The sequence below is a fragment of the Vanrija albida genome (genome assembly GCF_041260175.1).
Source record: "Vanrija albida strain AlHP1 chromosome Unknown contig_3, whole genome shotgun sequence".
Classification (NCBI taxonomy): Eukaryota; Fungi; Basidiomycota; class Tremellomycetes; order Trichosporonales; family Trichosporonaceae; genus Vanrija; species Vanrija albida.
Window position 1 is genome coordinate 1,069,743 of NW_027191422.1, and position 21,727 is coordinate 1,091,469.

The window sequence follows — 21,727 nt, forward strand, 5'->3', positions numbered from 1 at the left end:
CATTGCATCGGGCGGCAGCGGAGGACAGGGTACGCGGTGGCGTCGACTAATGTACAACAGCTATTGCCACGCCTTGCGTGGGGTCTCGGGAGCCAGCAACCCGCCAAACCCGTGGTCGTGGTCGTCGTCGTCGACCTCGTCCTCCTCGTCAGTCGGCACCATGAGCGCGCCCAGGTCGTCGTCGTCATAGTCAATCTCTGTGCCGCGCAGCGGCGTGCCCGCGACGCGACCTAGCGGCGTCTCAGAGACAGAGTGGCCGCCGTGAGAGCCATGCGCAGGCGTCTCAGCCACGCGTGAGTGTGCGCTGCCCCGTGGCGTCTCCGCGACCAACGAGCCGTTGGCACTCCGACGCCCAGGCGTCTCGGCGACGTAGCTGTAGCTTCTCTCGGCCGAGCTCGGCTCCTCGCGAATCGGTGTCGGGTGCCACTGCTGCGTGTGGGCACGCGCGAAGAACGCGCTGTGCTTGGGCTTTGCGGGCGTGGCGAGGACGAGCGTTTCACTGGACGCCTGTGATTGGGACTGAGATTGCGACGGTGCGGGCAGTTGGGTCGAGTTTGTGCGGCGGCCAAAGAGGCCACGCCCAACCTGGCTCTGGCCCTGGCTCTGGCTCTGCGATTCGGCCTGAGGCAGCCGCACGCTGTTTGAGCGGCGTAGGAGGCCGACCTCGCGGCCCTTGAAGAGGTCCTTGCCGCTCGGAGCGCGCACGATGCTAGGCTTGGGCCGGTTGACAGGCACCGGGTCGATGGAGCTGGAGCGCGATCGCCGCGACGCAAGATCGCCGTCGACGGTGCGAGACCGGTCGGTGCGGTCCGACACGCGCGACATTGACCGCTGGACTGTGCGCTCACGGTGTGGCTGATGGCTCGCATCGCGCCCGCGCTCCGGTGACGATGGGCGGCGCGTGCTCGTGTGTGGCGCGTGGGACACGGTGCGGCGGAGCTTCGCTGGCGGGTTCGCCGCGGCTGAGGCCGGCTCGTCATCCCTCGCATCGAGAGACAGCTTGCGCGTGACCTTGGGCTTTCGAGGCTTCTTCTGCACGAGCTCGGCTGGCAGCTCGGCGCCAAACACCTTGAGATGGAACGAGGCGCAGAACGAGTGCTGCTTCTGGATGAAGAATGGAACGAGGACGTCGGTCCAGAACCGCTTGATGATGGCCGCCATGCCTCCCGCGGGGTCAGGCTTCGGGGTATCGGACAAGCCAAGGCCTCCAAGGTCGAGCTGGGACATGACCTGCCAGACGCTCACGCGGTCCGCGAGGTTCTCGAGGGCGAGACCTGGATCTTTCGACGGGTGTGGTGGTTCCACCGGGCCGAGCTTGCGCTTCTTCCTGTCCTTCTTGCCCTCCTTCTCCGTCACGCTCTCCTCCACCACCCGTTTCCCTTCCCTTGAGCGATACAGCAAGAGGAAGATAATCTGAACAAGCACCCTACTCGTCAGCCAGCTCTCACACCGTGACTCACTCCCTGTGCTCAAACTCTTCCGTCAGTGTCTTGGCTCGCGGGACACGTCCGCCTTCCACGGCCGCACGACTCTTGGAGCGCAGGTCAACGCCAAGGGCCAGAGCCTGACGTTCTGCTGACACCGCCTCCTCTCCCCCGGGCTGGAGCGCGGCGTTAATGGCCGGAGCGAGCGTCTTGCGGTGCCGCGTTTCGATATCCCCCAGAGCGAGGAGATGCGGGACGAGCGCTGCACCAGTGTCGGTCGGGAGGACGCGCTCGAGATCGGCGGCAAAGCCCGACAGGGGCGCGAGCGTCTGGTGGGTCAGCTTGTAACAGAGTCCGCAACCCACGTCGCCGAGATACAGCGTCTCGTAGTACCGCCTCGCGATGAACGCATCGAGCTTCTCGTCCGGAACGGAGCTTGGTCCACTGCTGTCAGTGGTGCTTGCCGGCGCCGACTCACGCGACGGGCCACGGCCACGGCACGCGCGCCTTGTTTGTCGGCAGCGGCACGGGGCAGCTCAGGTCGAGCGTGTGCGGCAGCTGGGGCAGTGCGCGTGGCTGTGCTAGTGGAATCTCCTGTGGGAGGTCGACCAGCGCGGCCGCTGTCATCGTGCGGTGTGCGTGATTTTGTGCAATGGGGAGTTGAGTTGAGGTTGTTGTTCCTCCTTCTGCCTGCCGGTGGAGGTTTGAGCCGCGTCATGTTGCTTTGACGCGTACAGTGGCGGCGCGGCGTTTTTGATCCCGCTCGAGGCATACCTCGTATCCCGAAGACGCGCCATGCATCCACATGCTCACTCTCATCGCATGACGACAATAGCAGACCCAAGCATACCGCCAAGACGACGACTGGCTCGAGGATCTCCGATGCCGGGGGATCCGGAACTCGCAAGCAGCGTTCGGAGCATGTGCTGCGATAAAATGGCGGTCCAAGCTGTGCTCGACATCCGTCGACTGCCGCGACTAATTCCAACTTTTGGACTTTGGACTGATCCTTAGGTGTGTGATTGGAATTGAGCCTGAACCGAGCTTTAATCCCAGCCAGCCTCGGTTACAAGCGTGGGTGGTGATTACGATACGGCCTGGAAGAGGCCGCGGGACTCGTTCGGTGTGCCTGGCGCGGCAGACTGACTCCACTGACTGCAATCGCCCGACGTAGCAGATATCCAGCAACAGGTCATGTGGGAGCGGAAGAGCGAGCGGAAGACGTAATGTCCAGCGTTCAGCATAAGAGCGGGAGGGTGGACGTCGTTCCAACCCCCCCACCAACTCAACCCCCACCATGCGCACCTCAACACTCTCACTCCTCGCGCTGGCGGCCGCCGCGCGCGCCGCCGACCCCGTCGTGCAGACCGGGCCCGGCTGGTTCATGCCTGAAGAAGGCGACGCGCACAAGCGCACGTGGATGGGCTTTGGGCCGACGGCCGACGTGTGGGGCGACTCGCTGCTGCCCATCGTGCGCGCCAACCTCGTGAGCATCGCGACCGCCATCGCGGCACACGAGCCCGTCTCCTTCCTCGTGCGCGCCGACGACATGGCCGAGCTCAAGGGGCTCGTGGCCAACGCGACGGGCGACAACGCCGCGCTCTCGGCCAACATCACGCTCGTCGAGGCCAAGCTCGACGACCTGTGGCTGCGCGACACTGGCCCGACGTTCGTGCGCGCCGCCAACGGCACCAGCACGGGCGGCGTCGACTTCAACTTCAACGGCTGGGGAAACAAGCAGGAGCACAAGGACGACGCGACGGTCGCGCAGCAGGTGACCGAGATCGCCGGCGTGCAGCGGGTCACGACGAAACTCGTGCTCGAGGGCGGCGCGCTCGAGGTCGACGGCAACGGCACGGCCATCATCACCGAGAGCTGTGTGCTCAGTGAGTTGGCCCCCGCATCCAAGCTGACAGCCAGACGACAACCGCAACCCCGGCTGGACCAAGGAGCAGGTCGAGCAGGAGCTCAAGTTCCTGATCGGCGCGCAGAAGATTGTGTGGCTCCCCGGCATCAAGGGCAAGGACATCACCGACGCCCACACGGATTTCTACGCGCGCTTCGTGTCCCCCGGGCAAGTGGTGGCGGCGTATGACCCCAACCCAGAGAGCTACGACCACAACGTGACGCTCGCGCACCTCGACATCCTGCGCAACGCGACCGACGCGTACGGGCGGCCGCTGAACGTGACGGTGCTCACCGCGCCGACCAAGCTGCGGCCGCTGTCCGAGGGGAAGAATGCCGAGAACTTTGCGGCGGGCTACATCAACTACTACGTCGCGAACGGGGCCGTGATCGCGCCCCAGTTCGGCGACGACGAGGCGGACGCAAAGGCGAGGGATACCCTCCAGAGCCTGTACCCCGGCCGCACGGTCGTCACCCTCGACATTGACGGCATCGCCGCGGGCGGCGGCGGCATCCACTGCTCCACGCAGCAGGAGTTCCGGCACGACGGCGGCGCGGCGGTGAACGCTACGGGGCCGGCGACGGGCGTGCCCAGCGCGAGCGCGAGTGCCAGTGCGAGCGCCACTGGGCAGGGGAGCGGCGCGGGGCGGGCCGGTGTCCCTGCTGCCGCGGCTGTGGTGCTCGCGGCGCTAGCGCTGCTGCTGTAGGAGGGGGCGTAGAGCAGTATTGATACACGATTGCCTAGCTCTGCATGTTCTTGACTGTGTTGTAGGAGGCCGGGTGCCACTGGGCGGCTAGCTGGCTTGTGACATGACGTCATTGCTAGTCAACCTTAGTTGGCTGGCTGAGTGCTCACGCTTCCAATCCGTCAAGCTGCATACTGATGATACCAATCTCGTGCACTAATAATGTAATGATACACTCTGGGGCGGCTGCGTGCGCGCCCCTCAACCCCCCTCTACCCACACCTAGTCGGACGTGCCAAAGCTCACGCCCTGGGCGAGCGGGAGCTTGTCGCCGTAGTTGACCGTGGCGGCCGACCAGCGGACGTACTGCTTCCAGGCGTCGCCGCCCGACTCGCGGCCCCAGCCCGTGCTCTTGTTGCCGCCAAACGCGGCGCCGATCTCGGCGCCCGACGTGCCGACGTTGACGTTGACAATGCCGCAGTCCGAGCCCTCGGGGCCGAGCCAGCGGCCCATGGTGCGGAGGTTCTTGGTGAAGAGCGACGACGACAGACCCTGGGGCACGGCGTTGTTGATCTTGACGGCCTCGTCAATCGTCTCAAACTCGGCGACGTAGAGCACGGGCGCGAACACCTCCTCCTGCCAGCACGGGTCGTCGAGCTTGGGGCGGAGGACGACGGGCCAGACCCAGTGGCCGCCGTCGGTGGGGCCGTCGGTGATCTTGCCCGAGCGCTTGGTGAGGAGCTCGCCGCCGCGCGACGTGACGCCGTCAATGGCCGCCTGGTAGTTCTTGACCGAGACCTCGGTGTGGAGGGGGCCAATGAGGGTGGCGGGGTCGAGGGGGTCGCCCATCTTGAGCGTCGACGAGGGGGTAGCCGAGTCGTAGTAGGTGAGGAGCTTGGCGAGGAAGTCCTTGGCAATGTCCTTGTGGAGGAGGAGACGGCGGGTGGACGTGCAGCGCTGGCCGGCGGTGCCGACAGCGGCGAAGAGGACGCCCTGGAGCGCCTGCTTGAGGTCGGCATCCTTGTCGACAATGACACAGTTGTTGCCGCCGAGCTCGAGGATGGTCTTGCCAAAGCGGTCCTGGACGGCCTTGCCGACCTCCTTGCCGACGCGCTCAGAGCCCGTGAACGAGATGAGGGGGATGTCGCCGGATCCGACGACCTCCTTGCCGACGTCGACGTCGCCGACGACGAGCGAGGCCGCGGCCGCGGGCAGGCCGTTGCGCTCGAGGACGGGCTGGATGATCTTTGTCACGGCGATCGAGCAGAGGGGGGTGGTGGGCGAGGGCTTCCAGATGGCGGCGTTGCCGGCCACAAAGGCGACGGCAAAGTTCCAGCCGTAGACGGCGACGGGGAAGTTGAAGGCGGAAAGCACGCCGACAACGCCGAGCGGGTTGGGGATCTCGTAGATGACGTGGTTCTCGCGCTCCGAGGGGAGCACACGGCCGGCGATGGAACGCGACAGGCCCGTGGCGTGGTCGCAGATGTCGACAAACTCCTGGACCTCGCCCTTGCCCTCGGACTTGATCTTGCCCATCTCGAGCGAGATGAGGTCTCCGAGGTCGCCCGTCTTGGCGGCGAGCGCCTCGCGGATCTGGCGGATGACCTCGCCGCGCTTGGGGCCGGGCATGGCGCGGACGGCGCGCGACGCCTCGACCGTCTTGGCGATAGCGACGCGCGTCTCGTCGACGGTGGCCTAACATCTCGTCAGCACAAGTCCAAGTCCGTGTCCGAGTCCGCGGACTTCGAGTCATGAACCCAACTCACGCTCTGGACACGGCCAATGACCTCGCCAGTGGCGGGGCACGTTGTCTCGATGATGGGGCCCGAGCCGCCCCACGCGCCGTCAAACACGCCGGGGATGACGCCCTCGGTGGGGATGTCGAGCGCGGCGAGGACGGCGGAAGCGCGCGACGACAGCGCGCGCGCGCCGAGCGCGGCGGCAGTCTTGGCCGTGCGGGGGGTGGTCGAGGCGAGCTGCGTGACAGTCATGCTGAGGGGGCGGAGGGCGCGGATGCGTGTGGTGAGCATGTTGGCTGGAGCTGCTTTGCTGCTGATATATGAGTGAGATGGAAACGGTAGACGCTGAGATCGGGCTGCGTTGGGGAGGTGGAGTTGTGCCGGTGGGTGGTGCGAGCTAAGCGCGCGGCTAGCAGGAAGAGATTACCGAGAGGAAGAGAGAGTTGGGCGTCTGGCACACGGCGCCGCGGTTGCTTATGTAGCGCCGGGCGGGCGTGCATGGTCCGGCGACGCGGGCGGGGGGCAGCCACATCAGCGTGTCGAGCGCACCCAGAGCCCAGTCGACGCTCGGGGGGGTGAAAAAAAGTCGCGGTCGAGCGACTCCGGTACCGCGGACTGGATGTGACGCACCCTGTGGCCCGACAAACGAGCCGACGGACCTTGGCTCGTCGCCGATGCGCTGCTTGCTCCACGCAACGTGCGCCGTCGTGGCTCGAGCCAGCGGCCGGGCATGCGTGGTGGCATGCTCGACAACCATGCCAGTGCACAGGCTCGGTGCAGCAGCGTGTGAGGCAGCAGCAGACACCAGACCCCGGCGGCTACGTCTACCGCCCCCCTAATCTTATCAGGCGGTCGCACCTGCACCAACGCCCGCACCCACGCCCATCACCACCGCTCATCACTCCTCACTCACGCACACCACTCGTGCATCGGCCGCGCTCGACTCAGACACTACCGCACGCATACCGGCCACTCCGCTGGCTCACTCACTCGCCCCCCGCATGCACGCTGCACGCCGCCAGACCAACCAGCTCCCGTCGCCGACGCCCGTCCGCGATGCCGGACTCGCGTCGACCGGCGCTTAGCCCGCGCCTACTGCCTCGTGGTGCACCATCTTGCCTGCCAGCCGCTGGTATCAGCGACGGCTGAGAGCCGACTGGCGTCGACAATGCCGATGCGTGCGCGCTTGCTTGTCGTCGTTGATGTCTATCAGCGGCCACTATCATGCGGGGCTCGGCGGACTGCCGCTGGGTGGGGGGGCGCTGGGCGGAATGTCTGCTGGAAAGGCCCTTGCATCTCCCAAGCCCCAAGCTCCACCCGCCCTAACCCCCATCTCCCCGCCGCAACTTCGCGTTTCGCGCTCAGTTGCTCACGCCCTCGTGCTTGATCAAGACCTGCATTCGTGTAACAGTATAAACACACACAGCCCATGAGCAGAATATATCATTAAAGTTCCTGTCCGTCGTGCGTGGTGGCGGAAAGTTCTGGTCGGGTCGTACATCGACATAAGTCGTGGATAGAGGATAAAACGTAGTGGTCGAGGTCAAGTGACAGCCTGGGGTAGTGGTATGTGCCGATGTATAGTGGCAGGGTAGTCCGAAGCCCGAGCCTCGACAGATAACCAAAGTCTAGAGAGACATAGCGCGCCTACCGCAGCGCTTCGGCAAACTTGGCCCCCAGCCGCCCGAACTTGGTCTTGGGGGTAACCATGGCGCGCCTGGCGCGCGCATCAGCCTCAGCGGTAGAGTATCCCGCTTGGCGCTGCTGCTCGGCGAGCAGCGCCTGGAACTTTATTAACCGTTCCTGCTCCTCCTCGGCGCTTCGGACCGGCTGCAGCTGCGTGTACGGGATGTGCGTGTTGGACCGGCTCGCGGCGAGCGACCGCTTGCTGGAGTTGCGGCCCGCGTACGTCGAGACCTCGATGGCCGAGCCCGCCATCGCCGATCGCTGAGCCCAGTCGTTGTTGCCCTCCTCTTCAGGAACTGGTCCAAAGTCGGAAGACCCGCGGGCGCTGACCTTCTCAGAGTGCAGCGTGAGGGTGCCGATCACGGACTTGGGGCGGCCATTGTTGAGCGAACTGAGCGATGCAGCGCGAGTGAGCTTGCTCGAGCCCGTACGGCTGCCGCGCAGCGTCTCGAGCGCCTCGTGCTGCTGGGCACCCATCGACGTCTCGACAATGATCGGAGCCGTGGTCGGGGTCGTGTCACCATAGTTGGCCGACTCTGTCGACAGGCGAGACGCCTCGCTGTCACTCGAGAGCTCGGGAGTGACAAGCTCATCCTCGGGCAGCGCGGGCAGCGTCGCAGTCTTGCTCGGAGTGGTCACAATCGACATGGGTCTCGCCGTCAGGTGAGACGTCATGACGGGTGATGACTCGCGCGAAATGATCTGCGAGTCGCGGTGCGACTCTGACGGCGTGCGAGGGTACGAAGACGTGGCCTCCGAGTTGGTTGGGCTCGAGGCACGCAGCGTTCCGTCCGTGAGTGGCGTGGAAGGAGTAAGCGGTGCGTCCTGGGTTGGGCGCACTGGCAGCGGCTGCTGCGGAGGCGGGAGCATGGGAGGAAGGTTGGCACGGTTAATGCGGCCGCTTCCAGGAGCAGGGGCGGGGGGGAGCGTCGCCGTGGATCCAAGCTGTGCACTGTTCGGCGCCGTCTGTGGCCGAGGGGCGATCATGCGAGGTGGCCGCCGCGCTGGGGGGCAACTGTTGATGTCGAGGGCGTCCAGCAGGCGGTGCAGTCTGGGGTCCTCGGTAATCTCGAGCGGCGGCTCAGGGTGACCCTTGCGCACGTCCTCTGGGACAGTGAACGAGTCTGCACGAGCGCGGCGCATAGGAGGAACCTCATCGGCGGTTGGCATCTCGCCATCGGTGACAGGCATGGGCGGGGTGATGGGGGCGACGGATGAGGTCGTTGATCCAGGCGAGTCAGACTGAGCCGACTTGGCCGACTTCATCGACTTGACCGACTTCATCGACATGAATGACTTGCGGCCACCAACGGCTTGCGAGGCGCGAGTGGCGTTGGATTCGACCGACAATCGACCGTTGACCTCGTGTGACGGTCGCCTAACGCCTTGCGTTTGGCTCGACCCGTTGGCGCCTGTGCTAGCGCGGTCGGTGCTATCCCGGTGGCTGCCATGCCCGGCCGTCGCGTTCGAGTGCAGACCCGTCGCGCCTGAGGCTGCGCTGTGGATCGAGTGGTTACGGCCGTGGGGACCACCGGGACCGGGACCGCCGGCACCGCCCTCAGCTCCGTCCTGGTGGGTACCCGATCCGCCACGTCGAGGGTTGCTACCAAGCCGGGACCTACCACCTTCTTTGGCCTGGTTGATAAGGTGGAGTGCCCTGATCTGGAGGTTGCGCTCGGCCGCGAGGGTGGCGACCTCGTACACGCCGAGGGCGATCGACGTGTCGAGGCGGGAGTGGAGCGCATGGACCACGAGCCTTTGCAAGCGCTCAATCTTGTACTGCTTGGCAAGGAAGAGAAGGGCAGTGAGCACAGGCGAGCGCGTCTGGAGAGGAGTGGCGAGGGAGAGGGTGTAGAAGTACTGGATCAGAGCGACGCAAACAGGCAGGGGCTCTGGGAGATGGAGGCCGTCAGGGGCGAGCCGGGCAGGGCTCAGCGAACCCAGCAAGGCGTCGTTGATGTCGAGGGATGCGGCCGCAGTGTCCAAGACGGCTTCCTCCGTCTTCTGCTTGAGCAAGTCGAGCTGCTCGGCGAACCAAGGCCAGCGCTCGGTGAGAATCTTGCTGGAGCAGGCTATCCTGCGTCCGTCGTCACTGATGACCTCAAAGTCGGAGACGAGTTTCTCGTCGAGCATGGCCAGGCCAGTGTTCTGGGTGCGAGGCGACAGCGCAATCGCTGGTGGGCGGTAGATGCCGTACGCCTCGAGCTCAACGACGGCGACGTGGTCAAGGTTGACGGCACGGCGGCCATAGTCGGCAGCAAGGTCCGAGCCGTGGTTGCCAAACACGAGCACCTGGCCACGTTCTGGGAGCACAATGGCGCGGTTCCAACTTCCGTGCTGGAGAATCTCGGGCTCAATGTGGGTCCACTTCATGGTGATGAGGTCGAGAGTCCAGATGGAGAACTGGGCCGAAGTGCTGGCGAGGTAGAGACCGCAGAGGACGAAGTGGTGGCCGACGATACCGGCCGAGGGGAAACGAAGCCCTGGAGGCATTGTTGGTCCGGCCATCTTGGTCTGCAAGTCCTCCATTGTCCAGTCTGGTGGGGGGATAATCTTCTCGGAAGGAGGGCTGAGCGTGTCGGTGTCACCGTCGCGGGGGACGATGACCTCGAGCTCGCGGCGGACCTTTGCAAAGTCGTAGTTTGAGTAGCACCAGATCTCGCCTCCACCGCCCTGCTCCTCCATCGAGTACGGGAGCGCCTGCATGCCGGTGACGGTGTGGGGGTCGGCGGGGATGATGACGCGGTGGGTCGACGAGACAGCGACTGAGCGGTAGGCTCCCTTTGAGTGCAGGCCGTGGGTTTCAGGCTGCCGTGTCTTTGCGACCCATACCCCGCGGCCGAGGTCGTAGACGTTCATCTCGTAGATCCAGGTGTTGTCGGTGCGCTGGCCGCCCCAGACAATCAGGTTGCCGCGCGAGACGGCTGACAAGTGGGCGTATCGGGGCTGAGGGAGCAGGAGGGGGTCCTGTGATGACTGGGAAGCCGAGGAAGGCATGCCGTCTGCGAGGCCGAGTCCGAGACCTCCTTCGGGTGATGGCTGGGGGAGCCATTTCCTTGAACGGCAGTCAAAGAACCAGATGTCCGAGTGGACCTCGTGGACCAAGTCCGAGTCGCTCATCCCTCCGAAGCAGACAAGCTTGTCTTGCCCTGTGAGCGGCGTCAGCGAGCTGTCGATCCTGCGCGGCGCGGGGTACTCACAAACTTCCATCGAGTGAAAGTATCGTGGCCCTGGCCCATGTCCAGCATTCACACGAGACCACGTCAAGGTGGTGAGATCTAACGCCCACATCTCGGAAGTCAGCCTGCGGAGGGAGACGACCTTGCCGCCGAAGAGGAAGATGGTCGGCGGCGTGGCTATTGGCGAGAGGGTGATTGATGGGCCCTGTGTCGCTGTCAGCTTTGCCTGGGCTGCGGTCACGCCGGACTCACAGTGAGCGGGAGCGGGACCTCGCCCTTTGCGGGCTCAAAGGCGCTTGCGAGGGCGCCGACGTCGGTCATGATGGCGGAGGTTGGTGGGGCTAGAGGATGAGGGAGGGAGCAACAAGAGGATGCGATGTGGTCTTGGCGTGTTGCTGATGCCGTGCCGCGCGCTCACAGTTCGCCTGGGGTTGGGCGCGGGCGCAGGGGTCGGCGACGGGGGAGCACTGTCGAGATGGGGTCAGCGGGTGTCGCGATGGCGAGGGATGGGCAATGGGTGGGGGTAGTGGGTGAAGGAAGGAGGTTGGGGATGGGCACTGCGACAAGGTCTCGCTGTTGCCATGTCCCCGGTCCTTGCTTGCTTGGGCAACAGCGATGCGGTCGTCAGACTTTTTGCAGGCGCCGAGGCAGCCCACAAGCCCAGCCGCAAGCGAGCACAAGCAGCAGCGGCGGCAGCGCCAGCGCCAGTCCCTGCGTCTGCCGTCCGTCCGAGCCCGCGCAGTGTCGAGCCGCGCGGGGTCGCTGGCCGTCGACGTGATTGGCAGCAGCGAGTGGGTGAGGCGGGTGATGGCGTCGAGGGAGCGTTGCGCACGGATACAAAGCGAGGGGCGGGGCGCTGACTTACCACGGGGAGGGGGAGGGGGGGGGGAGGGGGGAGATGGGGGCGGGGGGGAAGGCGAGGCGAGGCAGTCGTCGCAAAGCTAGCTGGCAGCAAAGGACGTCTCGGTGGTGCAAAGGGCGGGCGAGATGGTGGTGGACGTTGTCTGGCGCCGGGCCTGTGCCAGCGAGTGTGGTCGTCGTCCGTCTGCCTGGGGATGTCGTGAGATCTCGGAAAGGAGGGGGGGGAGGGGGAGGGGCGTGGCGGTCGAGCGAGGCGAGTCTGGTTGTGGATGTTGGTATCAAGCTACACGAGGATACAGTCGTCGTCGTTGTCGTCGTCGTCGTCGTTGTCGAGATCGAGAAGGCAAGAGTGGTACAGGGGGATTGCGAGCGTGCCGTTACCGTGTCGAGAGGTGTCCGATTGAGCACGGCGGCGGTGAGCTGTGAGCACACTTGTGCAGCGGCGAGTCAGGAGCGGCCAAGGCGGCAGCGGCAGCGGCAGGCGACGCTGAATATGGGAACGGCAGGCAGGCAGCCTGATCGTCGAGGACGAGAGGAGGTCGAGCCATGCTGGGTCTGGCTACTGGCTGCAGCCTGGTTTTTTCCTGAGCCCGTCGTGGCCCTCCCTGAGTGGTCCAAGTCGCCTCGCTGGCTCAGGCCAACGGCCATGGTTGTTCCGTCGACTGGCGTTCCTGGGCCACTACTCTGCGTGACTGACTCGTGTTTCGCCCGCGCCGCCGCGCCGTCAGCGTCAGCGGCTCGTCGACTGGAATGCGACGGCACGCCGCATTACGACGCCTCGAGTGGCGGTTTCGTGTGCGCCCTGAGCAAGAGGGTGGGCACCAAGCCTGCGCTCCATGGCCGAGGTGGTGTCCTCGACCTGACGGGAGGCCCGGCAGGGAGAGGCCCAGCGGCCCTCAGGGTCGCGCCAGCGCTCATGAGCTTGATCGGGCGGCTCGGTGCTCTGCTCGAGACGTACGTAGTGCGCGGGTGCTGGCTCGTCCGAAACGACTGCCGATGGAGCTTGTGGTGGTGCATGCGGCTCTGCGTGCCAATGCAGACTGGCGCTGCCACCACCGCCCGTGACCATGCCACCTGCGCAGCCCATCACGCACCACGCCGCCACGAGGCACCCACCGGCCCCACCAGTCGCCACCACGCCGCCAGCGCCTCCGGGACATGCGGGTCAGGGCCCGGCGGATTAAGGTGCGGCGCGCCAATGTTCCGGAGCGAGTGGGGGGGGTTGAATGCGCCGGGCAAGTCAATTGCATTGCGAAGCAGTCACGGCGGCGGCGGCGCCAGCGGTGTACATTGCCTCTTGCCGCGGCTCTGGCCAGCCGGAGAAGACGACGACGACGTGACGCCCCCGCGCGTCGCTTTTCATTCCACCAGCCCAGCAAGCCGCACAATAGCATCGACCAGCTCGTTGGGAGCGCGAGGCGTGCGCCCCCGCGACGCCGCAGGGTCCACACCGACCCGTGTATTCATCTGTTCCAGTCCTCTGCTCGTCATTGTCAGCGTGCCGTGGCGCAGCGCAGCGTCATTGCACACCACGCTGCACGCTGCACGCTGCTTGCACCGTTGACGTCGAGCAGATCGACGCAGCTTGCACCAGCAACAGCTACCGGCCCACCCCCACGCGCCATGTCGGCAGCCGTGACGGCACACTCTCGTCACAGCTTTCATCTCTCCGACTGGTCCACCTCCTGGTCCACCTCCTGGTCCACCTCCTGGTCCACCTCCTGGTCCACCTCCTGGTCCACCTCTCGTTCGCCTCCGAGACGCCCACACCCAAGCCCATGACAGCATTCCTTGTGCACTTACACTACTCAACCCTGCACAACCCGATCTCCTGCCCATCCATTGAGACACCATGCCGAGCCGTCCCACACACCAAGGTGTACATTGCGTCCTCTTCTTCTGCTGGAATGCAAAATATTACCAGATTACAACGAGATGGGACCACGCCGTGACCATACCGCAGGCATGTCCCGGTTCCCGCTACCGCAGCCATCGCCTCTTCAAGACGGCGACGACCATGGCCCTCACGACGCTTGGACGCGCTTGTAGAACCTAAGGTGACACGGTTAGCAACAAAGTGACAATGTGGCAGCCCTCAAACTCACAAAATGTAAGCAGGTCGTGACTGTTGCCGTTATCAGACGAAAGAGACAATGATTAGCAAAGCCATCCACCCCTCCGCGTCACATTACGTACCACGACGTCCACTTCACGAGCAGGCTGCACCCTGCTGTCTTCACAGAACATCCACTGATCAGACGACCGCACAAATGCAGTGTCTGCGTTTCATCAGTTGCGCCCCTTTCACAGCCACACCCCACTCACAGTGTCCGCTGGACAGTGTGCCCATGTGGTTGCTCACGCCGTACAGGTCGTACTTGAACGGCCCAATTTGCGTTCGGGGGTCGTCCAGGTCCTCGGTCCCATTCGGCTGCCTGACTGGCACATAGCGCGACAGGTCGAGGTTGGTAAGCGGGAAGATGACAGGCGTCTCCGACTTGTTCCAAAAGCGTCCACCGTTGACAGGGATAAAACGCTTGAGCTGGATAAGGAGCACTGGTGGCAGGCGCACCAGCGTCAGGGTCTTTGAAGCTCTACGGTTGACCTTGCAGCGAGGGCAGAACCTGTTCGTGTTAGCAGCCTTGTTCGGTCTGTCGTCGCCTAGTGCATCTTGGGCGCGGCTGGCAAGTAACCAAGGTGACTTTGCACTACCCAGTCCAAAAGTGCGGTTGTAGGCACGAAGGACAAGGCACGCTCAGGGCGAGCCCAAAGATGAAGGTGAAGGGGTAAAGCAAAGGTCGCGTTTATGCAACTCTGAACGTCGGTCGGCTCACCATTTCTCGTCACCATCCAGGATCTCGGGCTTGACAAACTGGTCGAATAGCTCGGGCAACACCACCTTGCTCTTGGTCGTTGGAAGGTCCAGAGTCAGCCACTGGAAAGAGTCATAGACAGTCGACGTCTGCGGCATGTTAGTTACGTCACCCAGAGTTATGGTTTCGCTTCGTGCCTCTGGCCACTCACCTTGTGGCACGTCAAGCACTCCATCCGGTTCATGTACTGCCCCTGGAACAGGTCGACGATCAGACTGTCGTTGCGCAGCTTGTAGATCTGCCATTCCTTGTCGCTGGCGATCTGGGGTGGCAGTGTTTCCAGTGCTGCCTCGCGCTCAGGCGTCATCTCAATCGGCTTGGGTCGAGTCTTTATCCTGTTGAGGTCCTCGTGCAGGCCGTCCATGACAAACGACAGGAATTCTTGCGAATCGTGTTGCTCAGAGCCCGCGAAGTCACTCTTGAAGTTGATGATGGATTTCTACGCCAGCGTAAGCGAACAAACTCTCCTTCCACAGAGTCACAACTAACCCTAAAAGTAATTGGCGACAGGAAGGTGTAGTTTTCTCCCCAGAGCGCCCCGAGGAGCTCGGCGAAAGCGTGTGCCAGGTCGCCCTTTGTTCCAAGGGGGTTGTACACATTGACGTCGCGCTTGTACCGTCCGTCGAGGAAGTATCGCGCAAAGGGCAGCGTGGCACTCAAACACTGGACAGTTGAGTTCATGTAGCAGGTGCTGATTGTCAGCAGACATCGACAACGCGTACTCACTTTCCAAGGTTCTTCAATCCCGTCAGGCCGAGCTTGGTGTTACGCCAGTAGCGCACCCCATAGTTTGGAGACAGCTGATCGACGCTTCGAGCGGACACTGTCCTCGGCATCGGTCTCAAGTCCTGGCGCTCCAGGCTGTGCGTTGCGACCGCCGGTGGTGGCTGCGGCACCTGCGCCAGAGCATGCGCCTGGGGGTAGTCAATCGACGGCCGAGAGGTCGTGCCATGGCCCGAGTATCCTTGGTTGTCCAGGTATCCGCTCTGACGCCGTGCGCCGGCACCAGGGTGGATAGACGCTCGTGGTGGAGGGGAGATGGCGGACGGCGCATTGTACGACGAGATCGAATTGGACGAGCCGTGGGATGTGCGTGGCGGCAGAGATGGGGCTTGACGCGAAGCGTCGTAACCTGCGTACGCCAGGCTCGATATCGAGGCTGACGATGTATGCGCGCCTGTCATCGACTGAGGAGAAGAATGGGAAAACTGGCGAGTCAGCGGGCTCTTCTGGCAGCTACTCACGTTCTCAGTGATACCCCTCGCATACTGCGACGACTGATACACGGGTGACTCTCGGCTCGGCTTCTTGGCCACCAGATCTGCGTTCGACCTATTCGTGATGGGCTTCGGGCCACTAAACTGGTCAGTATAGATTGCGATGTGAGCACTCACAGTGGCACTGGACCATGGCCATTTGTCTTGGGGTTGTATGGCCGGCTCTGTTGCTGCTGCGCCAGGTGCTGCTGCATGGAAGCCTTTTGCCTGTCCATGATGAACTTGACCCAGCCCTCAAAGCCACCGATGAGAAGAACTGGGAAGCGCGGCAACGTCTTTCTAAACTCGTTTTCCCCAATGATGGCCCAGAGCTTAGAGATGGGGGTTGCGGGCTCGCCCTTCTTGGTGTTGGGGAAACTAGTCGAGCGCCTATCGTACAGCACCACGAGGTCGTACTTGTGTCGGTTCTGGAACGCCAGCTGTTGGGCTTGAGGGGACAACGACATGGCGTCCTCAAGCTCGGTCGAGTTCAGACTGTACAGTCAGCAAAAGGTCCTTCTCTTACTACTCACTTGTCACGCGCCAGGACGGTGGGATCGATCCAGATGACGTTGATCTTCGCGCCACGCGGGACATACTCGGCGCCGACATAGCCCGTCGTGTACTCGTTTTCGTCCCGAACGTCGAGAAGGAGAACATCGACGGACGAGTTGAGGAAGTAGCTCCTGAGCGTGTCCGGTGTGATGGCCGTGGACAAGGGGAAATCTGGCTTTCCCAGTTGAGCTGGCGCGAAACCGGGAGCCTGAGACTCGGTCTTCGATGGCCTGCCGTTGGGAGGCGCCACTGCGGCCTTGCCAACCCCAGCTCCAGCTCCTACTCCGGGCTTGCCGTTGGATGCCGGGCCAGAGGGACTGAGCACGGTTCCGCTGATCACTGGTGAAGGGAACGCCACGGGGACTGATCCCCTGTGGCCATGGGCCGCGTCGGGCAATGCGCTGGGTGGTGATGCAGGCGGCACAGCAGTCCTCGGCTCAGGCATCTTGATCAATGGGTCCGGGACGTTAACTGCAGGTGCAGGCGTATCCGCCGGGCTTGCCTCGCCAAGTGGAAACTCGTCTGGAGGTGACGATGCTAAGATACCCTTGTCACTGATAATTGGTGTGCTTGCGGGGCGCTTTAGGTCGCCATAGAGATCCGGACTGGGCGGAGATGGGAAGCCTTCCGCATCGTGGAGGCTGTCGGCCGGCGCTGGGGGTGGGGGAAGTGATGGCTTTTGCGACTCCCGGCCGGGGAGGTGTGATGGGACTGATGGCAGTGTGGGGAAGGCTGGAAGATCGGGAAACGACGGCAAGTCGTCGAGAGCAGGGCTCTTGGCAGAGGAGGCCGATGTTGGTGATGGCTTGACGTTGCTCAATCCCAGCGAAGGAACAGAGGGGAGCGCATCCTCGAACTGCTTGCCAAAGTTGTCGAGGGAGGGGAAGTTTGTCTCGAAGTCGCCAAGGTCGTCACGTGGTGCGGCCAGCGGGGCTGCCGGCGGGGCCGCTGGTGACAGTCCACGCGACACAGATGACGGCAGTGGACGAGGACCGCTTGGGCTTGAAGGGCGATGTGGCAGCGCCGCGGGGATCTTTGGTGGGCTCGGGAGCGTGGTGGAGTCGACCTGGCCTCTTGGCGAGCTCGAGGGGAACGACGACAGGTTCGACCGAGGGCTGGGGTCAGCCACTGGCGACGGTTGCTTCGTTGGGCTCGATGCGCGAATGACAGGGATGGGCGCAGACATGGGAACCGTGCCGCTGCTCGCGCTGCCTCCGGTTGCGACAGACTTGAGCGAGTGGCTCGACGCGCCGGTCTGCTGCGCCGCGACATGCAGCCCGTTGGTGACTGGTGGTGAGCGCGCAAGGCCACTGGCGGCCGATATGCTTGACGATGGGCGGTGGGCAGTCGTCGATGCTGGAGGAGGCATTGACGAAGGCGATGAGCCAGTGCTGTCGCTCGCCGCGGGGTCGAGACTGTGCCCAGTCACTGCTGCGGACGCCGCCCCATTCCGCCCAGCGCCGAATCCGCTTACACCGCCGCCCCCACCACCCAAGGTCGCGCTCGCGTTCGAACCTGTTCTTGAGTGGGAGGCGAAATCTCTGCTGATGCGCTTGGACCCGCTTCCAACATCCATTCCACGGCCGCTCAGAGCCTTCATTCGATCGGCGATGGAACCGCCAGACTCTTCGTCCAGCGACGGTGACGGGGCAGGCAGATTTCTGCGTCCGCACGTTAGCAACAATAGCAAAGCGCGAGGGGTCCTCGACAGAGCCGCTCGAGCTGTTGCCAGCCCTCGCAACCTGCAGGAAGGAGGCCCGTTCCCAGCTCAGACCTACCCTTCTGCTCCTGCTATCGTGCGGCTCGAGGTGGGCACTGGCCTGCGACGCGTCAGTATCATTGCCACGGGTTACGTCCCCGCCGAGATACCCACGATGTAGGCGCGGACAGGGCCCGCTTAAGCTCTTCCTTGAGCGTCGTGGCCTTCTGCACGGCCGCCTCCCAGGTCTTTTGGTGTGTCAGCTCGAGTCGCCTCTGCGCGATGCAACACGTACCGGCTTGAACTCGTTGACGCGGGTCGCCCAGCGAGGGTCGGCCGCCTTGGCTTCCTTTGTGCTGGGGTGAAAGAGGGCATTCTTGTAGGCGGTGGCAAGCTGGGTGTACTCTACGAACACTGCGGCCTTGCTGCCGCGTCGTTCGGCTTGGCGGGCCGCCTCGGCGTGCTGGACGGCGAGCTCAAACCACTGCTTGGGCGTACGGTCGCTGACGGGCACCGAGTCTGCTGCCGCCGCCCGGAGCTGGTCATACGACATTGTGTCGTATGCCCGCGCCGTGGGGATGGAGGATCGGGACATGGTCGGGGTTGTCGAAGGCTCCAAGCCGAAATGTCTAGCGAGCCATGGGGGTGGGGTGCGATGGTGCGGGGATGAAGGTGGCCAGCGGGTTAGTGTGACCCGTGCCTATGCAGTCTAGTTGAGTGAGAGAGAGGTGGATACGAGATGGCGAGTTGTCGAGGAGCCGATGTGTAGTCAGAGTCGTCGGCGGGTTGAACAGTGACGATGCGTAAGTCGACGCAGTGGGACGAGCAAGGGGGCCAGCCAGGGTGGCGCCTGCCTGGCTGCCTCGGCTGTGTGTGGTGGGCTACACCCACCCCCCCGGCGCAATGACGTTTTTGTCTCCGCTCCCCTAATCTGCTGCTAATCAACCCCACTAATCCGATTAGACATCAGTCGGCGGACGGCCCCGCAGCAGTCTAGGCCACTGCAAACTGCGGAGACGCACCGCGCGTTCAATATGCTGTACATCATGCATCATGCACCGACATGCACATGGTCCGCACAAAGTGCGACACGCGCGCAATGAATGCATAGCACAGAGGAAGGCGCGCCGGGGAGCCGGGTCGACGACGCAAAGCGCAAAGCAGTGCACACGGCCGCCGCCATCATCAAGGGCCGTTGATGGCGTTGCAGCACCCATTGGACGACTACGGCAGGCGTGCAGCTAGGTAGGTGGCCAGGGACGCGCCGACGACGACCACGACGACGACGCGAGTCGTCGACATGGACGTGTGAATGACGCCAGGGAGCGTACCCGCGACGCGACCGCGTCACTGGGCCGTCCGTGGCGAGGGAGGAGGTCGGGTGTGCGCGTCTCGGGCAGTTCGACGTGAAGCTCACAGAACTGCCTATGGGTTTCTCGCGAGCTCGCAAAACACACTACGACGCGGCCCGAGCGTCGTACAGAGACATGGTGGGTTTCTCGACACGCTGAGGCAGGCAGCGGGCGCGGCCTGGCGGCTCGACGCCCCTCGGAGTGCGCCCGCGCGCCCGCCGATCAGTGTGGCCGCATATTCTGTGGCATCCTACGCTGATCGCGCTGATCATCAACGCCCGACACCCACACACCGACTCGCACCTGCAGCCTCATAATGGCTCGAAAACACTACTAATATCCACGGCCATAGGACTCAGAAAATACCGCATCCCGTCCGATCTGCGAAGTCAAGCTGGAGTACCGCCTAGTTAGTACCATGGTGGGGGACCACATGGGAATCCTGGGTGTCGTGGTTTTTGCTTTTGCGTTTTGCTACCCGCGGCGACGAGTGCCACTGCCGCATCTGGCGCTGCCACCAGTCCTCCATCCCACGCTGCATGCTGCTACTACACATAGTACCTGAATCCGGGGGCCTGGTCGTGCAGGTTTGTCGGGACGTCGGCGTGCGCGGAATGGACGGCCTTCTCGTCCACGCTCTCCTCCGCCGCCGCTGCCTCGGCCACGTCGCGCTTTGCGTTCTCGCGCGCGTAGTAAAACGAGAGGTACGCCGCCGTCGCAGCCGAGACGACGTTGAACGCGAGGTTGAGCCCGAAGCCCTTGTACCAGTGGGGGCCCTCGGCGGACGGGAAGATGAAGGCGGCGAGGACTGGTGTGAGCGGCGCCGGCGGGCCCACTCACTGGAGAAGCACTGGCCGACCGAATTCATGAAGCCGAGGCGCACGGCGGCGGCCGAGTGGCTGCCGGACGTGTTGGCGGCCCACGAGAGCATGAGCGGGATGTTGCTAAACGCGCCGAGGACGACGAGGAACGTGGCAAAGTAGCGGGCGTGGCTGTTGTGCACGGCGAGGAGGATGGTGAAGCCCACAGCGCTGAGGAGCATGAGCGCGACGACGAACACGCCGCGCCTGCGCGCCCGGTCCGAGAGGGACGACACGGCGAGCGTGCCGACGAACGCGACGGCGTACGGGGGGACGGTGAGGAGCTGTGCCCGCGCGCTCGAGGTCGTCCCGAAGCTCTTGATCACGGTCGGGAGGAAGCCCGACACGGACCCGAGGCTGAGGTTTAGCCCGAGGTACACCAGGCCGTTGAGGTACGTCGTGCGGCTCCTGAAGACGTGGGGCAGGGCCGAGCGGTCGAACGTGTGCGTGTGGGACACGCCGGCGTCGGCGAGCCTCGCGTGGATGAGGTCGCGCTCCTCGGGCGAGATGTAGCCCGAGCGCTCTGGCGTGCTCGGGAGGAAGAGGAAGATGACGAGCGCGAGGACGAGGGACGGCAGGCCCTGGCGTCAGCGAGGGGCACGACCGCACCCACCTCGATGAGGAAGAGGACGCGCCACGGCGCAATGGGCCCGTGGATAAAGCTCACGCCGTACGCGATCAGCCCGCCGAACCTGCCACCTGTCAGCGGAGCCAGTGGGCGGCGACTTACGCCCCAGCGAGGCTCCCGGCGCCAATGTACCAGCTGATGCGGGTCGCCACCTCGTCGCGGCGGTACCAGAGGCCGTAGTAGAGCGGGACGGCGGCGCCGAAGCCCGCCTCGCCGACGCCGATGAGGAGGCGGCACACGAGCGCCCCGGCGAGGTTGTGCGTGGCCGCCATGGCGGCCGACGCGGCCGACCACGTGAGCGCGCCGAGCGCGAGCGCGTGGTTCGGCCTGATGGTCGCGCCGAGGATGTTGCCGGGGATGATGAAGACCTGGGGGGGTTAGTCGACGACCGTTGGCCACATACACACAATGTACGTGATGTAAAAGGCCGCGAGGAGGATGCTGAACTGCGTGTCCTTGTCGCCGTGGAGGATGTCGAGCAGCCCGACTGGGGGTCAGTGGCGCCAACCTGGGGTAGCTCACGGAGCTTGGCGTTGCCGATGTTGCCGCGATCGAGGCTGGCGTCAGTGGGCCCCGGGGGTGACGCACTAGGCCGAGAGGTAGAGCATGGCCGTGAGCGGCACGATGAGGAGCTGGGGTGGGTTAGTGTGCGGGGGCGGGGCGGGCTCACGTCGAGCTTGCGGAGCAGCCTGCGCTCGGCGGCGCGGTCGAGCGCGGCGTCGCTGTCGGCCTCGGCGCCGCCCACTTCGCGGTGCTGTACGCTGCCCTTGTCTTTCTCCTGGTGCGCGATGTCGTGCGGCATGGTGGCGGGTCAGTTGGGGGTCAGGTCAGTGGGACAGCGCTGGGGCAGAGGTACATATACCCCCCACGCCGAGCCGCCCCGGAGGCGCGACATGCCCTCCTGTTGCGAGTCGACGCTCCCCCGCACCATCGCCCCGCGCACTTCTATTTCTGGCCGCGGAGGTCGGCAAACGATGCAACACCAACATGCTGGGTGGGTGGTTGCCGGCGGACGCCGGGGTTA

General features: G+C 64.3%; 6 protein-coding genes across 6 annotated transcripts; 1 reads left to right on the forward strand and 5 right to left on the reverse strand.

The window, feature by feature from the left end:
• Nucleotides 1-60: 60 nt before the first annotated feature.
• Nucleotides 61-2,051, reverse strand: Q8F55_003724 (uncharacterized protein; the record flags this gene model as incomplete). The annotated part of the gene is made up of 4 exons (XM_069352253.1): nucleotides 61-1,384; nucleotides 1,461-1,753; nucleotides 1,790-1,859; nucleotides 1,903-2,051. The coding sequence occupies 4 exons, from the start codon at nucleotides 2,049-2,051 to the stop codon at nucleotides 61-63; spliced, it is 1,836 nt and encodes a 611-aa protein (XP_069209671.1).
• Nucleotides 2,052-2,721: 670 nt separating this feature from the next.
• Q8F55_003725 (uncharacterized protein) lies at nucleotides 2,722-4,036 on the forward strand (the record flags this gene model as incomplete). Its single annotated transcript, XM_069352254.1, has 2 exons — nucleotides 2,722-3,301; nucleotides 3,345-4,036. 2 exons carry the CDS (start codon nucleotides 2,722-2,724, stop codon nucleotides 4,034-4,036), a joined length of 1,272 nt encoding a protein of 423 aa, XP_069209672.1.
• Nucleotides 4,037-4,297: 261 nt separating this feature from the next.
• On the reverse strand, nucleotides 4,298-6,045 carry Q8F55_003726 (uncharacterized protein; the record flags this gene model as incomplete). The annotated part of the gene is made up of 2 exons (XM_069352255.1): nucleotides 4,298-5,710; nucleotides 5,782-6,045. 2 exons carry the CDS (start codon nucleotides 6,043-6,045, stop codon nucleotides 4,298-4,300), a joined length of 1,677 nt encoding a protein of 558 aa, XP_069209673.1.
• A 1,356-nt stretch (nucleotides 6,046-7,401) lies between these two features.
• Nucleotides 7,402-10,940, reverse strand: Q8F55_003727 (uncharacterized protein; the record flags this gene model as incomplete). The annotated part of the gene is made up of 3 exons (XM_069352256.1): nucleotides 7,402-10,589; nucleotides 10,641-10,824; nucleotides 10,872-10,940. The coding sequence occupies 3 exons, from the start codon at nucleotides 10,938-10,940 to the stop codon at nucleotides 7,402-7,404; spliced, it is 3,441 nt and encodes a 1,146-aa protein (XP_069209674.1).
• A 2,564-nt stretch (nucleotides 10,941-13,504) lies between these two features.
• DOA4 (ubiquitin-specific protease doa4) lies at nucleotides 13,505-18,416 on the reverse strand (the record flags this gene model as incomplete). Its single annotated transcript, XM_069352257.1, has 14 exons — nucleotides 13,505-13,532; nucleotides 13,586-13,605; nucleotides 13,677-13,759; nucleotides 13,806-14,104; nucleotides 14,315-14,442; nucleotides 14,505-14,792; nucleotides 14,843-15,044; nucleotides 15,080-15,561; nucleotides 15,598-15,709; nucleotides 15,748-16,104; nucleotides 16,143-17,825; nucleotides 17,943-17,984; nucleotides 18,038-18,111; nucleotides 18,159-18,416. The coding sequence occupies 14 exons, from the start codon at nucleotides 18,414-18,416 to the stop codon at nucleotides 13,505-13,507; spliced, it is 4,056 nt and encodes a 1,351-aa protein (XP_069209675.1).
• A 1,347-nt stretch (nucleotides 18,417-19,763) lies between these two features.
• On the reverse strand, nucleotides 19,764-21,505 carry Q8F55_003729 (uncharacterized protein; the record flags this gene model as incomplete). Its single annotated transcript, XM_069352258.1, has 8 exons — nucleotides 19,764-20,023; nucleotides 20,056-20,656; nucleotides 20,689-20,767; nucleotides 20,806-21,071; nucleotides 21,111-21,190; nucleotides 21,226-21,260; nucleotides 21,292-21,335; nucleotides 21,374-21,505. The coding sequence occupies 8 exons, from the start codon at nucleotides 21,503-21,505 to the stop codon at nucleotides 19,764-19,766; spliced, it is 1,497 nt and encodes a 498-aa protein (XP_069209676.1).
• Nucleotides 21,506-21,727: the final 222 nt, after the last annotated feature.